Source organism: Lampetra fluviatilis, chromosome 1 (assembly GCF_964198595.1).
Source record: "Lampetra fluviatilis chromosome 1, kcLamFluv1.1, whole genome shotgun sequence".
Lineage (NCBI taxonomy): Eukaryota > Metazoa > Chordata > Hyperoartia > Petromyzontiformes > Petromyzontidae > Lampetra > Lampetra fluviatilis.
In genome coordinates, this window is record NC_136275.1 from 19516390 (window position 1) to 19535005 (window position 18616).

The following is an 18616-nucleotide window of genomic DNA, read 5'->3' on the forward strand; positions in this document are numbered from 1 at the left end:
TGCAGTGTGTAACTGTGTACCACAGATTTACACTTAAACACACTAAATTTACAGGCTGAACATCTCTGCCCAAAAATGCATACGATTTTGAATACATATTTGGATTTATCAACTCCGAGAAAAGTGCCACAGCAAATCTAATTTAATCCAAATTTGGCTTCATCCTATCTCTAGTCTTTAGAGTTATCACAATTTCTACCTGAAATATTAACCAACTAAAAAAAATAAGACAATAGCTAAACCACGACTATATTTCGATCAATTGTGTATTGTTTTTGCCAGGCCATGCGGTGGTGTTTCATCTTTGCTCAAACCCTCGCCTTCATGCACATGGCCGTGGGCCAGGAGAAATCTGACGGTGACCGTGCTGTGGGTGGCATGCTGGTGTACCCAACTGATGGCAGCCACTGGATGAGCCTGCGTGATCTGTCCCTCGCCGTGTCTCGGCGTGGTCACCGAGTGGTCGTGGCATTGCCCACGACAGGTAATCTAATGGTGGGGGAGACGCCTGGGCTAGACTCGGAGACCTTCCCTGTGCCCTTTGTTGAAAAACATAACATGTTAGACACGTTTTTACGAGAAGTGGTATTTAGAGAAACGGATGGCGTTACAGAATTCACCTTTAGGAGCTTGGAGAGTATGAACAAGAAGTTTGCCGGAATGTGTGATAGCTTACTTGGCAATGTTGCTGTGATGCAGCGACTTCGAACCTATAACTTCGAGGTTCTTCTCGCTGACCCAATAGATCCATGTGGAGCAATTTTAGCTGATGCACTGGGGCTCCCGTCAATATTTCTTATGCGTGGTATTCCATGCAATATCGACTTAAAAGCTGCCCACTGCCCAGCACCATCGTCGTACGTTCCCCAAAGTATGTCAGGCTTCACAGACCAAATGAGTTTCCCCGAGCGGGTCACCAACATGTTTATGGGTTTAAAGCAGGATCACCTGTGTATTGACTTCCTTCTGAAACGCTTTGATGAGCTGGCCAGGCGCCACCTGGGCCGGGACGTCACGGCCATGGAGCTGCTTAGCAATGCGTCCATCTGGCTGCACCGGACAGACTTTGTCTTTGACTATCCCCGCCCGACTATGCCCAACATGGTGAATGTCGGAGGTATGACATCCGGTGAAGCTAAACCTCTTCCACAGGTATTTTTTTCCTCCACTCTTTACCTATACGAGTAATTTGCTCTTATATTCACGCTTACACATATGTAGTGGTTTAACACGCGCCAAGGGGGGAAATTGTAAACACGTGTGGGTTGTGGACAGTGGGGTCATATCAGGACAAGCAGGTGTTGCTGGAGCACGATGGCCGGACGGAGACGGCTCGTTAGGTAATTATGGGATGCAGGGCAGTGATTGGCCGGTTGTTGTTGTCAGGGACGAGGTGGCGCCAGTAAGTCTGGGGATGGGAGCAGGTGGCAGCAGGGGCCGCGGGCGCGGGGCGTCGGGGGGGGGGGGGGGGACGCCGGTTAATTAATTGGAAATTAATAGGAACGGGGATAAATACGGGAGCGTGAGAGTGAGACGGGGAGTTGTGCTGGGAGCTGGACTGAGACGGTCGGAGCAGAAGAAGAATAGGTTAGCAGTAGAGACGGAGACGAAGAAGATATGAGAGATAGAATAGGGTAGCGGTGGAGCAGGAGAAGAAGAGGAGAGGAAGGATAGGCTAGCAGTGGAACGGGAACGGAGAGACAGTCAGAGTGAGATGGAGAAGCCAAGAGAGAGCGACGGTTGGAGTGAGGCGGAGATGAGAGAGAGACAGTCGGAGTGAGAAGGAGAAGCCGAGAGAAAGAGCAACAGCTGGAGTGAGACGGAAAAGCCGAGGGAGAGCGAGATGATCAAAGCCGAGACGGGCGAAGCAGAGAGGAGAGTCGGGGGAGAAAGAGACGGAGAGAGAGAGGGAGAGAACGGAGTGAGCGAGGCCAGCGGAGCGCGGCGAGCGAGCGGAGAACGCGCTGGAGTCTGGGTGGCGGAATGTGCTTGTGCTTAGTTTGATAAAATAAAGTGATGACGGAAAAAGAAGAAGTTGTCCGCGTAAAGTTCAGCACTACACATAGATAAACTGAAAACATCGTTTCTTCAGTATAATACAATTAAGTATTAGGTTTGTGACATGCTCTGCTCATATGGATAATATTCATATAATGGAAGCAAGTTGGGAAACAGTTGGCAGAGTTTAATTTCTGGGGAAATAAATCTACAAATATATAATTTCTTGCTAAGGATAGCTAAATTGCATTTAAATGACAGGTGTACAAAAGCAACCTGTTTTTATTATATGTTTACACACTAGAGAATATAATTAGACACTGTGACAAATATAAAACGCCTATTTAATGCATGTGTGTGGTTATTCTTTTGCAGGATTTGGAGGCGTTTGTGCAGAGTTCTGGGGAGCATGGTGTGGTGGTGGTGTCATTTGGATCCTTGGTGTCAGCCATTCCTTATAGAATAGCAAACATTCTTGCAGAGGGCCTGGGCAGAATCCCACAAAAGGTAATAAGGAAATTACGCATCACATGCAGATGGCTGAATCAATGTGGTCCTCTCCCACGGCTTCCAAAATATAAATCCAACTCAACTTTGACAAAATACATGTTACATGATTGCACAAGGTATAACCAAGGGTTATGTCAGTTATGTTTTAATTGATTGCTGCTGGAAGAAGGTGACATCAATGGGTCTCTTATGAGCTGTAAAAATATAGATAGCTTTTAAGAGTTACATATCATACATATGTGTTGATGCAAAACACAAGTAGAAGTCGAAGCCCTGCTATGTGAGGGCCACCTGAGAGTGGTTGTCATTGGACCCAGTGTGTTAGTGTAATAAAGGACTCTGTCAGGCGATGTTGGTCTCCGTTCGTCCTTTATTTAGGTTCTTCTCCGCACCCCACCGGTCTCCTCCACGGACCAGCGTCGTCTCCTCTCACGTGCCACGCACGCTCCTCTCGCGTGCCCCGCATGCTCTGCTAGCCACTCCGCTAGCCCCGTGTGCCCCGCACACTCTGCTAGCCACTCCGCTAGCCCCGTGTGCCCCGCACACTCTGCTAGCCACTCTGCTAGCCCCGTGTGCCCCGCACACTCTGCTAGTCACTCACTAGCTACGTGTGCCCCGCACACTCTGCTAGTCACTCACTAGCTACGTGTGCCCCGCACACTCTGCTCTCGCTCTGCACACCCTGGCCGACGGTGTGCCAAGCCCCATCAGCCACGTGGCCGATGGCGCGGCGGCCACCCAACGTGGTCCCGCCTCTTCACTCCATCGACTGGCCCTGATCTCTTCCGGCCTCCCTCCTATGACCTCTCTCCCACGTGACCCTGACTCCTCCCTCCCGGATCGTCACATCCGGCCTTCCCATTTACGCTCGCATTACATTAGTATTTATGTATATCCAGCCATTGAGTTGAGGAAATGAATATGAACCAAGTGCCTTCCAGCTCGCTTCCCAATGCAAGAAGCTACCCTCCTTGCATAGTGAAAGGTATCAAGAACAACTTTCTCATCCCTCATCCTCACCATTCGTCTTCCTGGCATCAACTCGCCACGTCATGGGCCCTGCTCAGCAGTTTCCGTACAGGCCTGGGTCTTATGTGCAGCCAACCTCCACACCTGCGATCAGCGTGTCCACAACCCACTCTGTGCATGTCGTCAGTGACTGACCGTGTCGCACATTGTCAACGATTGCCCTCTGACTGGACTCGACGGAGGTTTATGCCTTTATGGCCCTCCACGCTGCTGATGAAGTGGCAACTGTCACTTGGCTTGGCAAGGCCTTGCGCGCGATAATCATAATTGTGGAAGGTCCCAGAGAACAGGTTTCCCCATGGTCGCTGACAACAGATCTTAATACAAATGCGCAAACAATCCAGTTACATATTGCTTATATTTTTTCGTGTAATATTGAAACATTAATTTAAATATTCACACTGCTGCAGATTGACATTGTGGCCACGTGAGTTTTACAATCGCACTGTTGGATATCCAAGGCATTGCTCCTCATGTGATTAATTCCCGAGACAATATTTGCAGTCATTGTACAAGACATTGCATTATTGCCTCATTTACAATTACATCTGACAATCATTTACAATGAGTTGTGTACTCTGTAACCTACTTTTAAACACTGGATTTTATACATCACTAAGTTACTGGGTTACTTTTAAATTGAACTGTTATTTTTTAGTTGTTATATATTTGTATCTTGCCTTATTAGACAATACTTAAATCTGGGGGCGTTGGCTTACCTTTAAAGACTGGCATGTACTTTACTCATTTGCTTGACTGTTAAACGTTAATTCCCACTGGCCAAATCCCGCATGGGTATATTTTTCTGACATTACATCTAGATCAAAGATGCAGAGTAATCCAACATCACAGTGTTCGACGATGTCCCATAATTGTATGGTTGTATGCAGTGGCGGCTGGTGATATTTATTTTTGGGGGGCGCATTTTTTTTATTTTATTGAGGGGGGCAAATAAATATAAAGCATTACCAAAAACCATTTTGACTACTTGAATATAAATTTGATGATCTTTATTTACATTTCAGACCAAAAGAAGTACCAAAAAGCATGTTTCCTACTTGAACATAAATGTTTCTCTTTTATATACATTTCAGACCAAAGTACCAAAAAGCATGCTTCCTACTTGAACATGAATTTTACTCTTCTTTCTTTCTGGCCAGCAAATTTCTCAACTACTCTCTGATTAAAGTCAGTCATCTCCGTAACAAGTCTCTTTTCCATGGACAGCAATGCCAGTGCATTCAGCCTCTCCTGGGTCATGGTGTTTCTGAGAAAAGTTTTTATTCGTTTCAAGGTTGAGAAGCACCTCTCAGCTTCAGCCGTGGTCATGGGTGTGGTAATGATAACTTTTAGGAGAGTCACAGTTTCGGAAAAGACTTCTTCGAGATTATTCTCCATAAACAGCTGGAATAGGTCCACAGCACCACGGCAGGCTCTGAACTCTTCCTTGCTGTAGATGAGACTGAGCTCCGTCTTCAGCTTGCTTCCACTGAGCATCGGGTACGCTTTCATGGTGCTGCTCAATGCATCTTCAGGAAAGGTATCCTTGTACTCATCAAACCTGTCCCCCTGCAACAAGGTGGCACAGACAAGGTGGTCTGTGAAGGAGAAACGCTCCCTAGTGTGTCCCAGGATTGTGTCACAGACCTATAGAGATAATTAAACAAATAGATATATAAATGTAAGGTAGTAGCCTGGAGTAGACCACTAATTGTCACAGTTGCAATTACTTTCAAAAGAAAAATAGAGCCATTTGAGTTTTTGTCCCATACAAGACTGTAGTTTTTGGTGGTTTCAAATTTCATTTGATCATTTATTTTTATGTTGCCAATTTATTATTTTTGGGATGCTATTGTATATTAAAATTAAGATTTTTGTTAGGATTTATACCAAACTAAAAATGTTTTCTTGAGTCTGTAGAATATGATATGTAGGCAGGACATCTCTGCAGCACAACAATAATGTAAAATGGTATTTTGACTGATTTCTATAACAAACTCACCTCTGCTGCAATCCTTTCACGGTCTTCCGAACTGAGCGCCCGGTGCCTCTTTGTTGGACAAGAACCACTGCTTTGCTCACCAATGGAGTGGAGAGAGTTTCTGCAAAGGACAAAGATAATTTATTATAATTTTGGCAAAGGATAAAGAGAGTTAAAAATGAAAGAGAAAGCAAATAATGATCATATTACAGGAATAAAGTTACCTGATCTTTTGTATTTATTGTTGGAACTGTTGGATGCTCACTTTGATATGGACTGAATCAATGTTCTTTTTCTGGAGCTTGGCATAGAGGAAGTCTACATGTGGCATGATGTGGTGATAAAGTTCCAGAAAGAACTTAAAATCCTCATCCTCCAGTAGCATGGCCAGGGCTCCTGCTTCTCTGACAGTATTGGGGTCGAAGTCACCTGAGTCTTGTATGCTCTCAAAACAGTGAATGAGATCCTCTCTGTGCTCAAAAACAGTATTAATGGCACGGCTATGAAAGTTCCATCTGATGTTGCTGGATCTTGGCAGTCTATGGGCAACCACTTTATCCAGAAAACATGTCCACTTGGGTGACTTAGAAAAAAAGCTGGCAAATCCACCAATGTTAGAAAAAAATATTCTCGTCTTGGATATGTGAGACGTGGCCTGTTGCATTATCAGGTTGAGCTGATGTGCGTAGCAGTGGATGTAGTGGGCATTTGGGTACACATCTTGTATTTTTCTCTGAACACCTGCAGTGGCACCCCTCATCACGCTGGCCCCATCATATGCCTGGCAGATGAGCTTACTTTTCTGATCCTTAGGAAGGATAGAAGCAAGACGCTCTTTTAGTGCAGTAGCAATGGACTCAGCTGTAGCTGACTGCAGAGGGATGAACTCAACAAATCTTTCCTGCACGTTATTTTTGTCGTCGATGTAGCGCAGCACAAGCACAAGTTGGGACTGTGTGGCAATATCTGTTGTTTCATCTGCCTGGATTGATAAAAAAAACTACTTGTCTGGACTTCTTTGATTATTTCTTCTCTTGTAACAGACAACATACAGTCCAGTAGCTCGTTCTGTATAGTTTTCGACGTTCCCTTAAATACAGTAGCACTGTCAAGGTGCTCTTTCAATGCTCCATCAAGAGAGGCAACAAAATCCACCAACCCGCGAAATATACCGGGGTTATCTGAGCTCTCACTCTCATCATGGCCACGTAACGCCAACTCAAATGCTCCACAAAATTTCACACAGTCTATTATCCTGGACAGTATGTGTCGATTTTTTGTCACCTCTTCGTTGTGCCTTCTAATGCCAATCCTGTAGCCTTCATCTAGTTGTTCAGCAATGCTAACTCTGCCTAAAAACGTTAGTTTCATGCTATTATCAATATGGCTGCGGCTACTTTCATGACGTTTGCATTTGTCAGAGAGATGTTTGAGGTCTCTTACCCCCGTCGTTGTCCACAAAACTTCAGTGCCGACACTTTGAAATAAAAGACAGGGAAAACAAAAAAGAGAATTGCTAACATCACATCCAGCCAGCCACCTCCGTTTCTCATAACAAGCGCGGGTGAAGCTTCGTGTGTAGCTTCGTCCTCTGTCACTGGCCTGCTGCTGGATTTGTAAATCGGGTTGGTCCGGTCCGAGATCCTTTATCTTTTTTATTTCTTCCAGCGAAAGCCTTGTGAAAGGGTTTTTTTGTAAATAAATTACAGAATTTGGATGAACTGCTGCCATTGTTTACACAAAAAATTTGATCAGCCTAGCAAGTGTCGAAGTGGTGTCGCCTGCGCACTCGCAGTAGTGGCCCAGAGCGTAAAGTTGAATGACAGGTGACAAGAACCAATCAGATTGGATAAAATAACATGTATCCAATTCTGATTGGCCAGGGACGCAACGACTTGCGCCCTGAGGAGAATCTTTAAGAAACCAATTAGAGACCAGCTTCAGGTCACATGCTGTCCGAAAATTTAAAGTCTCACATAGACATCCATTTGTCCGACGTCCCGCATGAAACACATTGAAAAACATAGAAAATAGTTGACCGATTAAAGCCAGTTTTTATTAAATGCTGATGCTTTTCTTCCTACCAGCAGGCACATCGTATGAAAAAAATATTTTATTTATGTATTTTTATATAATTTTTGTATATGTATATTTCTTGAATCTTGATGGGGGCGGCGCCCCAGCGCCCTCTATTGACAAGCCGCCACTGGTTGTATGTATGTTGAACTTATTTTGCACCATACATAGCCAATCGTGCTAATCGAAGGTGCGAGGGAAGGACAACAAGCTGATTATGCATAGCCTAGAGAGTGCATATGGACTGAAAATGTCAATATAACCAGCAGACATCAATGTTTTTCTTCTATATTCTCACCAATATTCTTTATTTTCTCTTGGAGCAATGAAACAAGCTCGTCAGTATGCAATTATTTTAATACACACGCACATTGAATGCAGTTGGGCCCTTTAACTTTTCACACCCATTACTTACATTGTGTCGTACCATGGAAGGTGATTACAATATATATAGAATTAGCTTGCGTGACACGATATCTAGAGCATTGATTGCTGGTGAAAACTCTGCTGATTCGTTTATGTTTTACTCCAAAGGTTTTATGGCGCTATGAAGGACCAACTGTCGAAAAGCTCTCTAACAACACAAAAGTGATGCCCTGGTTACCACAGAGGGACCTCCTAGGTGCGTGTGGTAACACCTATACTGTAATTATAATCAACATTTTTAAAAGTGCATACTTTATTTATTTTTTAAACAGCATCAACTCATTTTCAAGCAAGCCCTAAAGTGTTTCTGGACATCTGGAATCCAGGGAGCAAATAATAGTTGTGTCCAACACACGTATGAGAATAGGTTTCCCCCTTTTATCTGGTAACAAACAGGTGTTGAGATAGTAGTAGGGTTTAACCCTTTTACCTGGCACTAAAACTGACACCTTTATACAAGGGATCATGTTTGCAATAACCACAACACAAGCAGTCAAAATGAAAACAAAAAGAGACAACTCTGATAATGATATGCACTGTCCTTGAAATTGATTGGTCCACACCCGAGACAGCTTTTCTTAGAGCCCCGTCTCCGCTGGTGTTGGACCAGATGACGCACCAGCGGAGAAAAAACTAAAAATGTACTTCAGTAAAATACACTGTCGTATAAACTAGTCATGCCCTGGCTATGTGAACGGCATGAGACTGTTACTATTCTTTTGCCGATAGCTCAGAGCATCCGGCCCGAACGTCAGATATGGTTATGGCTGAGAATTAGAATTGAGCTAACGTACCATCACAAACTGAGAAAAACATGCTTGTACAACATCTCAAAGTATTATTATTTGACCAAAGCCACTTTATGTTCCAGTTCCAAAGCTATGTATCGCTCAGTGATATGAACTATCTCGCCAGGTATACAGGAGGTCGTGGGTTCGATCTCAACCTTCATGCCTGTATATGTGGCGTTTGGATATTTGAAATTTGTATGTTCTCCCCGTGGTTGCGTGGAGTTTCCTCTGATTTATCACTTTACAATTAAAAACATCCGTTTAGAGTATTTGGCTGCTATACATTTCCATATGATAAGCCACTTAGTTGAGCTATTATTTGTGGGCAGGTCGCTTCTGGAAAAGGGCTATATAGCTCAGTGGGCCTTACATCGCAAAATAAAATCAGTTTATAGTTTTAGTTTATAGTTTATTGAACAAAGTGTTCAAAAGAACATCCGAATATGCGTTGTGTTCCTGTCTGGCTGTGATGGTGCAGCCCACGCTAAGACTCGTGTATTCGTGACGCACGGGGGATCGCACGGCATCTACGAGGCCATCTGCTATGGCGTCCCCATGCTCGGCCTGCCACTCTTCGGGGACCAGTTCGAAAACATGGCCCGCATGCAAAGCAAGGGTGCAGCACTGGTGCTCAACATTCACTCCCTCGACGCTGGCTCTCTCGCCTCGTCCATCTCCATAATGGCCATCCACAAGAGGTACGGTGGTGGGTCGGTGCGTCTCAAGCGATTGGCTGATAATATCGCACCGGTGGGAGCTTGTGTAGGAAAGGCGTGCAGTCCCATCTCACTCTGCCATGCCAAACTATCTTACTTTGTGGCTTTTGCAATTTGATTATGAGTTGAATTTCGTAAGATTTCCGCTCGAACCATCGAACAAAGACTGTCACTGCATCGCGCGCTTTCAGATGCGCTTCTGCGGTCGATTGGAATGCTCTTTCTTCCAATATTAGGAAGCCACTGGAGCTATGCACTTCGAAATCTAGATTGAAAACTAATTTCTATAGAACTACTTTTTGTGTTTATTTCAATGACGTATATAATGTCTACCAAAATCATGGTAGAGAGCTTTAAGATATAAAACATTGCACTTTTGATAACATTCACAAAGAATATTTCTTTAATGTCTCGGGTAAATGTCACAATGCATGCTGTCAAGTGGTAATGCGTTAATTTAATCATTTATTATGCTCCAAATACACGTATTGGATCGTGAGTGTAATCATTGATTTAATTATTGACAATAATCTATACATTCAGGCTTACAGAGGGCAAAATATCTGTACCGATGGAGACAAAAAAGTGAGAATACTGTAGAAATCGGACGGTAGAGACAATGACACATTTTTTCGTGTTATTCCAATCTGCATTGTATCATGACCTCGGATCGTGAGAAATCACGGCATCGTTGGTGGGCTGAATAACTGACTTGAGCTGATGCCTCTCTAAACAAATACCAGAAGGAGCGTCCTCTGAATACAGCCCCCCCCCATACACCCCTTGTTGAGGGAGGACTGCAATTACATCCCTCCTCGCCACCACGAAAAAGAGTCCATTGCGATCATTCCAGCAATTAAAGAGACGACCATACAATTTGCCAAAGTTTCCAGATACGGGGGATGAATATGCGCAGCGTCCTGAGGCGACGTTGCATTTGATTTCGACTCCTTGTAAATCAACATTGCGCTCGACATACTGATAGTCAGATATACAGAAGGCCGTGCCACGTGCACTAATAATCTCTCTTTGTGCTCCGTAATATAAGTGGTGCACGAATTTATATATATTAACGAGTATACATTGCTGGCGTGGGTATGAAAACATTCCAACGATGATTAAGCGCAGTCGACGTAAATTAATGGGCTGGAGGGAGCTCTGATGAGCCTATGAAAGGTGCATTAGTTAATTCTTCAACATCATTTTCTTTTAACTAGTCAACTAGATGTAATTAAAATTGATTAGCAGAAACTCAAAGCATGCACTAAAGCCGTCACGTGCAATTAGGGTCCAGAATAGCCTATTAGTTCAACCTAATACAGGGGACTCCTTGCCCAAAGCGACTGCAGTGGTGGTCGCGGTGTTATAGCAGCCGCTGGTGGGTCTTGATGGTCATGCGAAATGGATGATACTGCTGTTTGCGTTTAGTCCTTGCCCCGCACCTCCGATTATCGCGGTTGGCTACGTACGATGCGAAAAGAAGTCCAACATACGTACAGAACATACTGTCGCCTATTTGTGGGACCTTTATGGCAGTATCAAAATAACGAAAATAAATCCAAGAATAGGCTTTACCCTTTATGGCAATAAAACAGGTGTTAAGGTGTTCAAACACCAAATAGAGACCTACTGCATCCTTTGCCGTGTCTGATTTTCTTAGCAGCTACAAGGAGAAGGTATCACTTCTCTCGCGTCTGCACCACGACCAGCCGCAGAAGCCCATGGACAGGGCAGTGTTCTGGGTGGAGTTTGTGATGCGGCACGGTGCGGAGCACCTGCGAGTGGCAGCTCACCACCTCACCTGGTACCAGGAGGCCGGCTTTGATGTGGCGGCGTTTTTGCTGGCAGCCATAGTCCTGGTGACAAGCGTGTTGACTGCGCTCATCACGATCTGCTGTCGCTGGCTCTGTAGGGCCAAACACAGTAACGCCACTGCAAGAAAAGGAATGGCAGCCTCTAAAACACACAAATGATTTTATCCGGAGCAAAAATAAATAAATCTATATTATATTTAGTGCACGTGTAAATATCTTCGAAAACAATATGATTAACACTATGAGACCTCCTTTACCAGTGGCTAAATATAGTAATAGGTTTTTACCCTTTCAACTGGTACAAAACTGACACCTTTATACAAGGCATCATGTTTGCAATAACATCAATGGAGACTAGGCTCTAAGATAAGCTGTCTCGGGTGTGGACCAATCAACTTCAAGGACAGTGCATATCATTATCATCATCAGAGTTGTTTCTTTTTGTTTGCATTTTGACTGCTTGTGTTGTGGTTATTGCAAACATGATGCCTTGTATAAAGGTGTCAGTTTTGTACCAGTTGAAAGGGTAAAAACCTATTACTATAACAATATGATTTTGCTGATTTTGTTTTCTGAAGTTGAATGCGAATGTTATTCCCTTGAATGTGTTTTCTTAAAATAGTGTCTGGCTAATTTCATTCAAGTGCTCTTAGCAAGTAGATATTGGCGACGCGTGGGACATGGCTTTAGAGACACTTTGAATATTAGCGATTGAGACTGGTTTTGTACGGTCATCTTAGTTTGTATTGGGTCTGGTAATTGGCCTCTTGTTGATTTCTTTCTATAAAACTTTGACGTCACAAGGTGATCAAGTGGACAGGTGTCTCAAGGCTCAGAGATCCAACCGTAGTACCGGCAGTACGCACTTGATGTTGTGGCAATTTTAGGAGAAAATACACAAAGTAATTCGGCTATTGCATGACTAGATCAATAATCTCCATAGTACTCATTTCGCCTGTCCCTTGCCTCCAACTCTGTAATGAGCAATTGCAGAACGCAGTTATCTTCCCCGTTGAAAATTAACTAGTATGTTTCTGGACAGAGTGTACTTGGCTTAATCAAATGCTTCAACGTAACCGAGCATCACGATGTTCCTGAAAAAGGGGCAACAGTGATCTCGCTTGAGTTGCGTAATTTGTCCACTTGACACGCTATTTTTTTTTTATAAACCCACATTTTAAGCAGGGATATTGTTTCAACCTTCTTTCAAACGTATGCTTGATTCAGGCAGCGGGCCATCCTTTTGCCGAATTGCCTTTAAAAAAAATCTAAGAAAATGCTGTTCTTAAACATGATGTGAGATGATTCGCTGCTTACAATTTAATGTTGTGATTTGATTTTCATTAAAGAAACGTAATCAAAAACTTAGGATAATGTATGTTCAGTCAATTCAGTGGTTGCAGACAGATACATCAGCACTTAAAATATTGAAAATATATATATTTGGTAATTGTTCATGTGACATAAATGATTCACAAATCACCAAACATCAGGTAGTAGCATATTACCAATGGCCCGATTGATGAGGCGATTTATTTATTATTATTTTCCTAAGTAAGGGCCACTGAGCTGTATAGGTCTTTTTCAGAAGAGACCTGGCCACAAATAATAGCTCAAAGAAGTGGCTTATCATGTGGAAATGTATTTCAGTCACAGACTCTAAATGCATGTTTCTAAATTTGAAGGGAAAACCCAGATGACCCGGAGAAAAATCCACCCGACCATGGAGAGAGAGACAAGCAAACTCCCAATACACAGCAAGCGTCAGGTTCGGGATCAAACCCATAACCTTCTGTATACCAGACATGACCACAGAAGATCACTAGCGATGGACCCTTGAATGAAAGATAAGCAGACAGTAGTCTCATTCATGTATTTGTCACTCCACAAAGAATAGAGGAAGACGTAATATCTTGAATGAGACGTCTGCTTATCTATTGTTACTTAAATCCCCCCACAACAATGTGATTGTTGTGTCTTCAATAAAGGGGCCATCACAGCCAATGCTCGATTGTGCTGCTGTTCGTGCACATGAGAACACGATCATTGCACCTGAGATCATCGTGACCTCGCACTTTTGATTTGTGTCAAACGTAGGACAAGAGCAGATTGACACTACAGTTGGAAGATAACGCATTCAAATCAAACCTTCCAATTAAATAGTTTGCAAATTATGGTGTTATTTACTGCACCTTCGCGAATTTAGTCAATTACACGTATCTGGTCCTGAAAATTGCTAAATTTAATGACAGTCGTGGTAGTTGTATCTACCTTGAAGACAAACTGCACTCCATTGGTGGAAAAGACTTCACGTCTATCGGACTACCAACACCCTACAGGGACAACCTGCATGCCCTTGCTCGAGAGATCCTACTGAAATATCCTATGATGGTTTAGAGCTTCTTTAATTTATTGAGGAAAATTTACCAAAGCTGATGGATTCACAAAGAGAAGCCTACACGAATATCTTGGAAGACATTGAGACTAAAAATGGAGGCATATTTTTCCTTTATGCACCTGGCGGTACTGGGAAGACCTTTGTTCTCAACCTGCTCCTCGCTAAGGTTCGCCAGAGGGAGAAAATTGCTATAGCTGTGGCATCATCAGGGATTGGTGTGTAAGTCGATGTGTTTGAGTCCATGTGTGTGTGTGTAGGTCGATGTGTGTGTGGGTCGATGTATGTGTGTGTGAGTCGATGTGTGTATGGGTCCATGTGTTTGTGTGTGTGGGTCGATGTCTGTTTGTGTGTAAGTCGATGTGTGTGTCTTTTTTGGCCGGGCTACGCCGGGTACTTCCCGCTAGTATATATATAAAAGTTAATAGTTTCGTGCGTGTGTCACAGTAACGCTCGTTCTTTCCGGTCTGATTGGCAACAACTAAATTTACAATCGGAAAGACCCAAGAATTCACAAATAAGTGTTTTACATTTAAAACACATTTTAAAGTTTCATTACAATTGAATAAAAATCGTTTATCCGCGATTCCTGTAGCTAAAACCCACAGAGAGAGAAACCATTATAAACCACAGGGGTGATGCTATCCAATTATTTAACAATTTTACAAATAAAACGTTACTCTATTACGTTGATTTCAATTGTAATTTGTTAATCATTGTACAATAACAGTTGCAGTGATTTTATAATGCCATGTCTTGTTTTTTTATGTTTTAAAGTATAAGTCCATGCGAAACTGTTAGTATCGTCCCCCCGCTGAGTGAGTGGTACAGTGAGGGAAAAAAGTATTTGATCCCCTGCTGATTTTGTACGTTTGCCCACTGACAAAAAAATGATCAGTCTATCATTTTAATGGTAGGTTTATTTGAACAGTGAGAGACAGAATAACAACAAAAAAATCCAGAAAAACGCATGTCAAAAATGTTATAAATTCATTTGCATTTTAATGGGGGTAGTAAGTATTTGACCCCCTCTCAATCAGAAAGATTTCTGGCTCCCAGGTGTCTTTTATACAGGTAACGAGCTGAGATTAGGAGCACACTCTTAAAGGGAGTGCTCCTAATCTCAGCTTGTTACCTGTATAAAAGACACCTGTTCACAGAAGTAATCAATCAATCAGATTCCAAATTCTCCACCATGGCCAAGACCAAAGAGCTCTCCAAGGATGTCAGGGACAAGATTGTAGACCTACACAAGGCTGGAATGGGCTACAAGACCATCGCCAAGCAACTTGGTGAGAAGGTGACAACAATTGGTGCGATTATTCGCAAATGGAAGAAACACAAAAGAACTGTCAATCTCCATCGGCCTGGGGCTCCATGCAAGATCTCACCTCGTGGAGTTGCAATGATCATGAGAACGGTGAGGAATCAGCCCAGAACTACACGGGAGGATCTTGTCAATGATCTTAAGGCAGCTGGGACCATAGTCACCAAGAAAACAGTTGGTAACACACTATGCCGTGAAGGACTGAAATCCTGCAGCGCCCGCAAGGTCCCCCTGCTCAAGAAAGCACATATACATGCCCGTCTGAAGTTTGCCAATAAACATCTGAATGATTGAGAGGACAACTGGGTGAAAGTGTTGTGGTCAGATGAGACCAAAATGGAGCTCTTTGGCATCAACTCAACTCGCCGTGTTTGGAGGAGGAGGAGAAATGCTGCCTATGACCCCAAGAGCACCATCCCCACCGTCAAACATGGAGGTGGAAACATTATGTTTTGGGGGTGTTTTTCTGCTAAGGGGACAGGACAACTTCACCGCATCAAAGGGACGATGGACGGGGCCATGTACCATCAAATCTTGGGTGAGAACCTCCTTCCCTCAGTCAGGGCATTGAAAATGGGTCGTGGATGGGTATTCCAGCATGACAATGACCCAAAACACACGGCCAAGGCAACAAAGGAGTGGCTCAAGAAGAAGCACATTAAGGTCCTAGAGTGGCCTAGCCAGTCCCCAGACCTTAATCCCATAGAAAATCCGTGGAGGGAGCTGAAGGTTCGAGTTGCCAAACGTCAGCCTCGAAACCTTAATGACTTGGAGAAGATCTGCAAAGAGGAGTGGGACAAAATCCCTCCTGAGATGTCTGCAAACCTGGTGACCAACTATAAGAAACGTCTGACCTCTGTGATTGCCAACAAGGGTTTTGCCACCAAGTACTAAGTCATGTTTTACTTATTTCCCTCATTCAAACGCAAATCAATTTATAACATTTTTGACATGCGTTTTTCTGGATTTTGTTGTTGTTATTCTGTCTCTCACTGTTCAAATAAACCTACCATTAAAATTATAGACTGATCATTTATTTGTCAGTGGGCAAACGTACAAAATCAGCAGGGGATCAAATACTTTTTTCCCTCACTGTACATTCCGAACAGCCCAACGGTTCAGGTGAACAATGTGGATCAAAGCAAACGCCAGTAACGTGATTTATTATTATTATTTACAGATGTTAATTTGGCATCATTGGACTGACATACATCAGAATCAGAATATGTATACTGCAGGAGGAATCCGATGAGCTATAAAGCTCTTTTTCACAGATGTCCTGTCGGGCCACGGGGTCAGAACGTTACAAGAACAAACTGTCTCGGCCTCGCTGTGCGCTGCGTTGCACCGCTATCCGAGTAGATAACCTCGCATTCAATAAACCTTCAGAGCCAGGGTGAAAATCCGACTCCAAACGTATTTAATGAATTGAACGAGGTAAAACTGATGGAAAACACAGCACAAACACAGCATCTGTTAATACTTGTAAATATCAATACAATGAACACTACAGCATCATAATATTGTCTTAGATAACATGAAGCTCAACAATAGATCCTGGATGGACCAGGCACCTACATTAGTACTGAATAGCTATACAAGAGAATAAGTTACTGTGTTAAGTAAGGGCACATCGTGTGATCACCATGCTGCAGCCTAAATGTACAGCACTACACATAGAACTGAACTGTGTATGAGATATTCCATCATCCTTGCTCTCAAGATCGCAATAAGGTTACATGGGTACAAGTCTGACTCGACCTATACATATTCTTAGGTTTTTTTCGGTAAAGTCACGGAGGTAAAACATCAAAATTAATAAAAATAAAATAAAATAAAAAATCACTACGTTTCGGAGGCAACACAAGTCTCCGTCTCCGTCATCAGGTGGGACCGTCACAGCCGGATTAGCTGCATCAAGTGATGTTATGATGCCGAGTTTGGTCACATGACCAGGAGGTTACGATTTAAGATTCCCTTTCAAACACGCGGATTAGCTGCATCAAGTGATGCAGCTAATCCGGCTGTGACGGTCCCACCTGATGACGGAGACGGAGACTTGTGTTGCCTCCGAAACGTAGTGATTTTTTATTTTATTAGCTGCATGAAGTGATGCAGCTAATCCGGCTGTGACGGTCCCACCTGATGACGGAGACTTGTGTTGCCTCCGAAACGTAGTGATTTTTTAATTTTTTTTTTTTAATTAATTTTGATGTTTTACCTACGTGACTTTACCGAAAAAACCTAAGAATATGATTCCTTGCAGTCACGAAAGCTTCAAATCTAGAATCGACTTATTCAATTACAAGTAACATTCACAATAAGGCAAGTGGCAGGCTTCGTTGTTAACTAGGCCTCATATTTATCATAACAATTTAACAGCATTATAAATGCATTTACAGCATTATAACGGTCATTCTAACAGCATTCTCAGTATTATAAAAACATAAACGAACTTACAGACAATGCTTATTAAAGTCCCACAATGATCAGATGCAGCTGCCTTCACTGAGACGTTATTTGTGCCTCCATTTTGTACTCTGTGTAATGGCTGACACCCGCGTGTTTGAAAGGGGATCTTAAATCGTAACCTCCTGGTCATGTGACCAAACTCGGCATCATAACAGGAAATTCCTGTGTACACACACCCCGACATCTGCCGTGAGGCAAACACCTGCCGTGAGGGAGAACACAAACAGTACAAAAACACGATAGTGCAAGTACGAGGAAGGTAAACAAATCACCCAAACACATCTATAGTGTTTCTAAAAGGTCGAGTAGTTCCGTGCCTGTGTTTACATTCAGGAATTGCCAGAAAATGCCTGTTTGCACACCGTTTTGTTGGCGTCCAGCGATTGATTCGACATGGCTCCATGTTATTATCATGTACTGCATCCAGTGCCGGATTATCCTAGTAGCAAAAGTAGCTACATATGTAGTAGCTACGGGCCCCCACTTTCAAGGGCCCCGCGCTAAATGCTTTCAAGCTATCAATTCCGGTTCAGCGATTCTGCACTTGCTCTATTACTATAGTATTAAACTGCTTTCAACTTTTATGAACAACTGGGTGTTTAAGGTTAGCGATTTTCGTATTATCTGGCTGTATAGCAAATGAAATAATATATATTTAAAAAAACCTTTTTTAAACACGCTTTCATGGAATGTACTCAAAAGTAAAAGAAAAACATTTCTGTTCAAGTACTTTGCATTATATATGTTTAATATACTGTTGTTGTAACTGACTAAAAATACAAGCGTGGGGCATAACGTAAGGGACCGTGGGCAATTAGACTCAAGCCAAAACATAACATTAAAAAAAGAATGTTTAAAAATTTGTTTTTTTATTTTTTGATAGAATATAGAATTCTCATCAGTATGACATAAGTATAACAAGTTTGTAGTCGATACCACATTGGGAAGTGGGTTAAAATTGAGTTACAAGATTTGAGGATACAACAACGACAACAACAACAGACAGTGAGTTAAATAAAAGCTTGTAATAATAATGAAAATGCAATTACTTTATTATGCAAGTAAAATAATTGTGTTTTAA

General features: G+C 42.8%; 1 protein-coding gene across 1 annotated transcript; it reads left to right on the forward strand.

Moving 5' to 3' along the window:
- Positions 1-285: 285 nt before the first annotated feature.
- On the forward strand, positions 286-11522 carry LOC144937040 (UDP-glucuronosyltransferase 1A5-like). Its single transcript, XM_078864311.1, has 5 exons — positions 286-1152; positions 2374-2505; positions 8129-8216; positions 9290-9509; positions 11188-11522. The coding sequence occupies exons 1-5, from the start codon at positions 286-288 to the stop codon at positions 11498-11500; spliced, it is 1620 nt and encodes a 539-aa protein (XP_078720437.1). The 3' UTR covers positions 11501-11522.
- Positions 11523-18616: the final 7094 nt, after the last annotated feature.

Excerpts from the sequence above, each read along its gene's own strand:
- LOC144937040 (XM_078864311.1), top strand. The coding sequence starts at position 286 with ATGCGGTGGTGTTTCATCTTTGCTCAAACCCTCGCCTTCATGCACATG. Across the intron at positions 1,153-2,373 it reads AAGCTAAACCTCTTCCACAG|GATTTGGAGGCGTTTGTGCA; the intron begins GTATTTTTTTCC and ends ATTCTTTTGCAG. Across the intron at positions 2,506-8,128 it reads TGGGCAGAATCCCACAAAAG|GTTTTATGGCGCTATGAAGG; the intron begins GTAATAAGGAAA and ends TTTACTCCAAAG.